The sequence below is a fragment of the Bos grunniens genome, chromosome 7, assembly GCF_055505025.1.
Source record: "Bos grunniens cultivar Pamir isolate PY7600 chromosome 7, Bosgru_T2T1.0, whole genome shotgun sequence".
Taxonomy (NCBI): domain Eukaryota; kingdom Metazoa; phylum Chordata; class Mammalia; order Artiodactyla; family Bovidae; genus Bos; species Bos grunniens.
Window position 1 is genome coordinate 552,172 of NC_141171.1, and position 6,606 is coordinate 558,777.

The window sequence follows — 6,606 nt, forward strand, 5'->3', positions numbered from 1 at the left end:
GAAATAGTTAAAGAAGAGCAAATCAAACCTAAAGGAAGAAGAATGAAAGAAATAGTAAAGATTAGAGCCTAAAATAGAAATAGAAAACAGCAAAATAGACAAAATGAAAAGCACAAAAACTGACTCTTTTTTAAAAAATCAACACAATTTATACATTTTTAGCCACAGTGAAAGAGAGAAAGGGCAAGAATAAGAGAGAAAGAGATACAGAGAGAAGAAAATGATTAACAAAATTAGGAATTCAAGAAAGGATATCATCTCCTACATTAGAGATACTAGAATTATAAGAAAATAGCACAATTTCATGCCAATAAATTATACAATTTAGATGAAGTAGGCAAAGTCTCCAGAAAGTCACCAGTTACTGAAACTGACTCAAGAAGAATTAGAAAACCTTAGACCTATAACAAGAGATTGAATTAATAATTGAAAATTTTCCCAGAAATAAAAACCTGGGCCCAAATGGCTTCATTGATGAATACTCCCAAATATTTTAAGAAGAAATTGTACCAACATTTCTCTTTTTTTTAATTTTATTTTATTTTTAAACTTTACACAATTGTATTAGTTTTGCCAAATATCAAAATGAATCCGCCACAGGTATACATGTGTTCCCCATCCTGAACCCTCCTCCCTCCTCCCTCCCCATACCATCCCTCTGGGTCGTCCCAGTGCACTAGCCCCAAGCATCCAGTATCATGCATCGAACCTGGACTGGCATTCCCAACTCACTCTGTATGGGCAGTATTTTCTGATACCAAAATCAGATAAAGACATCACAAGAAAAGAAAATTTCAGATCAACATCACTCATGAATACAGACACAAAAATACTCAAAAAATTTAAGCAAATTTTATACCACAAAGACTGGGGTTCACTTTGAAAATTAAAATCAACCAGGTTGTTGCAGGAGCCCAAAATGGAATGTAGACAATGACAAGTGAATCTAAATGTGTTACATATAACCTCGCTACACAGTTGCTGAAAGAAGCTAAACCAAGGAGTTTTTTAAAGCAATGTTTGCTTGGATGCTGCAAGGCCATACAGAAAGAACTGTACATGAACACTTTGGTGAGCGGCTCACAGGGCTGCCAATTGTGAAACTATGTACATTCTGGATTGAACAAATAAGTAATTAAATTATAATTAGACCAGGTTTCTCTGGAGAAACTGTTGAAGAAGTTACACATAAGCAAAGGGGAACATTTCTAAGATGAACCCTGATTGTGCACTACATTAGTTAGCGGTATCAGTATTAACTCTTTTGCACACACACACACGTGTGCACACACACACATGTGTATACATACACACAGCATACAGAAATAGATACAAGTTTATAAGTGGGAACATACATTTCCAATTCTGTCTGTTGAGAGGACTTAGAAGCAAAGATTCCCTAGTAGTCATAACAACACCTGAATGCCCAGATTTTTTTTTTAATTTCTCCAATAAAATGAACCAAAGCTTCTTAGAAGAGTGGTTGACTCCAGAACTGAGACAGGTAAAATATAAGATAATTCTGGAATACCTTATGGGGCTATAAGGTAAAGGAATCCTTGGGAAAAGTGGGGAGGGAGATGCAGGCATTTTAAAGGACTCAGGAGCTAATCTGAAAGAACTCATAATGATCAAATCTGGAACAATATGAGCAATAAAATTAACAGTGATCGTATTAGACATAGCCCAAATAATAAAAAGAAATATTGATGAGACCATACAGATATAAGTGACTATATAAATGCAGAGAACTCTGCCTTGGAGAGTAATTCTAATCAAATGTAGAACAATAAAGATATAAAATCACCATAGAACACCACAATGATAATTGCTACAGGCAAGATCCACTGATGATGGCAAAATTAGTGGTGAAAGTTTAAGGATAAACAGGATTTTTGTGTCACATCAACATAAGACCCTCTTAAATATGTACTAGAGAAAAATAGTAACTATTCAGAGGAGAACCCTGGCCAGACACCACTTTGATTGTGGTCAAGATTAACATTTCCCATGTGCTGAGGATGACACATCACAAGTGTGTGATTTCTTAAAAATTCAAAACCTCAATGTACTCATGATAAAACAGCACAAATCCAAATTGAGGAAAATTCTACAAAATACTTAACTGGTACTCTACAAATGTATCAAGGTCACAGAAGACATTAAGATAGAGTAATGGTCAGTTTAGAGGAAACTAAGGAGACATGGCAACTAAATGAAATGTGGGATTATACTGGCACAGGAAGAAAATTTTACTGGAAAATGGGAAAATATGTTTAAAGTCTGAAGTTTAGCTAATAACATTGCAACAATGTTAATTTCCTGGTTTCAATAACTGCTCTGTAAGATATTAACATTAGGAGAAGCTCAGTGAAGACTAGTTTGGGATTCTCTCTACTATTCTTGTAAGTCTAAAATTATATCAAATTCAATTCTTTTTTAAAGACTAAAGTTGTCACAAGTCATTTCTTAACATACAATAGGCATGATCCAATCCATAGTGAAGTCAAGTGGGCAGATGACAAGCAGAGAGAAAAAAGGCAAGTGCATTTTTTCTAGACTCAACATTTAGAGACGTAAGGTGGTTCCAGCTTTTCTGACTGTGGGACACAGAAAACCTAGAGTTAAAAGTCTGGCCACTCATACTAGTCACTTCTTTCTTCACTGTGAATTCAAAAAGCAGAGGCAGGAATACTTGATAAATTAGCAAAGGTCATATATGTATTCAATACATATTATTATATGTAATGTAATTCACATTATATATTCTATACATAATGTACTAAACACATACATATATGTTAAAAACACATATGTATTGTACATGGTTATATTAATACATATTACATATGAGTATGTAACATTACATACATTAAATATTTATTACTATGAATATAATCATATACTAATATTATACATACATATATACATATATGGAGAAGGAAATGGCAACCCACTCCAGTGTTCTTGCCTGGAAAATCCCATGGACAGATTGAGCCTGGCAGCCTACAGTTTGTGGTGTCGTGAAAGAGTTGGACAGGACAGATTGACTAAACAATATACATATATATTATACATATCTAATATATAATGTATATGAACTATGTATTCTCATAAGTTATATATAATATATACATATACACATAATACAGGCTTCCCTTGTGGCTCAGCTGCTAAAGAATCTGCCTGCAATGCAGGAAACCTGGGTTTGATCCCTGGGTTGGGAAGATCCCCTGGAGAAGCAAAAGGCTACCCACTCCAGTGTTCTGGCCTGAGAATTTCATGGACTCTATAGTCCATGGGGTCACAAAGAGTCGAACATGACTGAATTTCATTTCACATACACATAATATATATGACTATATTAATATATAAATGACATGTATAAATATATGTGACTATATGTATGCAACATATATGACTTTGTTCATCAACTAAGTATTTATGTGGTACCAAATGTTCAGAGAGAGAATATAGAGATTTTAAGAAAGATGAACCAGGTCCCAGTTAAGAAAATGGGGAAGGCAGGAAAAGGCAACGATTGCAGCAGTGGGTGTCCCGCTTGCTCCTGCCTGGAGTGAAACTGGTCCAAAGCTTCCCTCTTCTGCTGCAAGGATGCTGACCACTGGGTCAGGCCAGACTAACAACCTCCAGCTGCCCAAGTTCCAGGTGCACTTCTGACAGTAAGATGATAACAATGTTATGTTGTCTCTCTGGAGAGAACTGACTTGGTAGGGGAATGGGCTCACAGGAGCAGCACTCTGGGTTCCCTCAAGAGCAAAGCTGGACTCTGATGGTCTTGCACTGCTTCTCCAAGGAACCACTGAGGGGCAAGCAGCAAAGTACTGGGGAACAGGCCCTAGTGGGCCAGGAAAAAGGAACCAACTTTTTAAGCCAAGTGGAGCAAGACAAACAGGGAAAACCAAGACAAAATACCTCATAGAGATGGCTACTCCAACCAACTACAAGAAGGCCACCAGGCCTGGGGAGCTCTACATCTTCCAGAAGCTCCTCCGCTATGAATTAGAGCTAGGAGCTGGCAGAATAGAAGGCTGAGGGGTTCTGCAGACTGAGATGGTTTCAGTCTTACCCTTCCAAGACGTTGTTAATCCACTGTATCGCAGCTCTCTTCTCTAGGTCAAGGTCTTCAGCAGTGACTGGATAACCTATCTGGAGAGGTGGGGGCAGGATCAGTGGACCGTTTCGCCTGGTGGGCAGCAGCAGAGGAATCTTGCGTTTGCGGGGCCTGAAACTGTCAGATGACTGTGAGCAATTTAAGTTTTGTTTCTTCCTTAAGTGGTCATCTGCAATTTTTTCATCTTTGATCTTCCTCTGGGGTTCCATTGAGGCTGAAGGGTTAGGCCAATGGCATTCCTCGCTGGTTTTATCTGAGACCTCATGAAGATGCGATGACTCTGGGCCCAGGAGCCCGGCTGCGCCTGGACCCATCCTCTGGAGCTGTAGGAAACCTCTTGTGGAGCTGTATGAACTGGTGATGGCATTTCGTTTGCTGCATGAACTCAAAAAGTAGGTCTGGGATTTCCTAATCAGGATATCCGAGCTCTTGGAACAGAGAACCAGAGGCCCAGGCCTGGGCACAAAGGAAGAGAGGACCCCGTTGATTATGAGGTGTCTAAACGCGGACTGCGCATTTCCTCCTGGATTCGAGCCCCTTCTCTGTTTATCCTGACTCTCCTGGGCTGATTGTCCTTTCTTTTGCTTTGCTAGCCCCTTTCTGCTCTCAGCCAAGGCTGTCAGGTCCTTCTCTTCCTTTCCTCTCAGTTGACCACTCTCTTCTAGGGCCCTCACCAGAATTTCCTTTACACAAAGGTTTGGGAGGTGAACAGAAAATGAAGACCACGTACAGATGACTGTCTGCTTCAGAGGCAAACGGAGCGTCAGTTTGCCCTTTGCGGATGCCATCCTCAGGATTACTGAGGTGTGGAACATCTTGAAACTGCAAGCTGACGGCAATGGCTTCTGACGGCCACTCCGGGGCACAGAGGGAAAAAAACACCAAAATAAACACCGGGCTTGCTGGATTGAATATTGCCGCCGATGGACTAGGACAAACCCCCGACGGTGCAGACGACGACGGGGTGAAGCCATGAGACCCTCATAGGACAGCCTGCGAGCCAGGTCCAGAGTTGGGGCCCCCGAGTGAACCCGGCAAGCTGGGGGAACACGGCTGGCAGTGTGCGCGGGCCCGAGGCACTCGGTGCTCTCTGGCTGGTCCCCGCCCCGCAGAGCAGGTGACGACGACTGGCGAGGGCGAGGCCGGCTCAGGCAACCGCCCATGAGGCGCAATTCTGCACTGTCGGGACCTTCAAATGGAGTCTAGTGGCTCAGAGAGATTTCCGTTAGCTGCCTAAGGGGTGCCAGGCAAAGCGCTTACTGTTGGGAGGCGCCTGTGACGCGTCGTTGGAACGCGTGAGCGAAGAAAGGGGACGCTAGGCCTGCGCGAGGGAGGGTTAAGCGCACCCGGGTGCTTCCTGCCGGATGCGGCGTAGGTGTCGGCGGGGCGTAGGTGTCGGCGGGGCGCAGGTGTCGGTGGAACGCAGGTGTCTCGGGGCGCCGGTGTCGGCGGGGCGCAAGTGTCTCCGGGACACCGGTGTCGGCGGGGCACAGGTGTTGGCGCCTGGAGTACCGGCCCCCTGGGCGCAGTCGCACTTCCCGCAACCAGGCTCCAGCTGCGCCACTGGAAGGTGACTGGCAGTGTTCCCCAAACCTATTGGCTCCGGGCTCAGCAGCGCCCACTCTATGCTGCAGCTCCAGGGTCAGCACCGGATACCCCAGGGGAAAGCCGTTCTGACTTCGTGCCACCGAGATCCTGGGGGCTGCAGGAGGGAACCAGCTAGACGCGGGAAGCCAGAGTGGATGCTCCCCGTCCTGTTTCCTTTCCGGTGAATCTTACTTTTCTGATATCGCACCCCCTCCTCCTCCCCTGGAAAGTAAGGTTTCCAAAACAGTTTACAATGACCAGAAGTAGAGAATTGGTATCTTTTTAGGCAGTTGTATATCCGGGAGCTGGAGAAGGAAATGGCAACCCACTCCAGTATTCTTGCTTGGAGAATTCCATGGACAGAGGAGTCCATGAGGTCGCGAAGAGTCGGACACGACTGAGCGACTAACACACACACAACACACATATCTAGGAGCAGTGTTATCTGGGACTTAAACTTGAATGTTGAAGGTCGTACTTTGCCATTACCCTAATCTTTGCTTTCTGCCCCTCAACAGATCCTGTAGGGCTTTGTGTCATTCCTTTTCAGTAAGTCTGTGTCTATGGATGGGAGAAGGGACCTGGCAATTCAAATTAGAACTCAGAATTTGGCTCTCTGTAAGTAAGTAACAGTTAGTATTAGTTGCAGTTAGTATTAGTTGAAAGGTGAATACATTAGAATATTCAGACTATTTAAACATCTTTGATGTTTTCATAGCTACACTCACTTTGATTTGGTTGTTTTTTGTTTTGAAATCATTTTGCCTTATTTTGGATTATCATCACTTAGTGAATTATGCTTGACATTTTACTAGACCAGGTAGTTTTTCAAAGGAGTTATTCTAGTCAGTGCTATGCTCAGCAAGCAGAGAAGGGAAGTATGA

The 6,606-nt window shown here is 42.9% G+C and overlaps 1 protein-coding gene across 1 annotated transcript; it reads right to left on the reverse strand.

Annotated features, from left to right (window-relative positions):
• Positions 1 to 1,437: 1,437 nt before the first annotated feature.
• On the reverse strand, positions 1,438 to 5,399 carry LOC147367955 (nuclear envelope pore membrane protein POM 121-like). The gene has a single exon (XM_086407835.1). It carries the CDS (start codon positions 5,296 to 5,298, stop codon positions 4,087 to 4,089), a length of 1,212 nt encoding a protein of 403 aa, XP_086263961.1. The 5' UTR covers positions 5,299 to 5,399; the 3' UTR covers positions 1,438 to 4,086.
• Between the last annotated feature and the right edge of the window lie 1,207 nt (positions 5,400 to 6,606).

What these genes read in the sequence shown, in the direction of transcription:
- LOC147367955 (XM_086407835.1), bottom strand. Translation starts at nt 5,298, where the DNA reads ATGGGCGGTTGCCTGAGCCGGCCTCGCCCTCGCCAGTCGTCGTCACCT.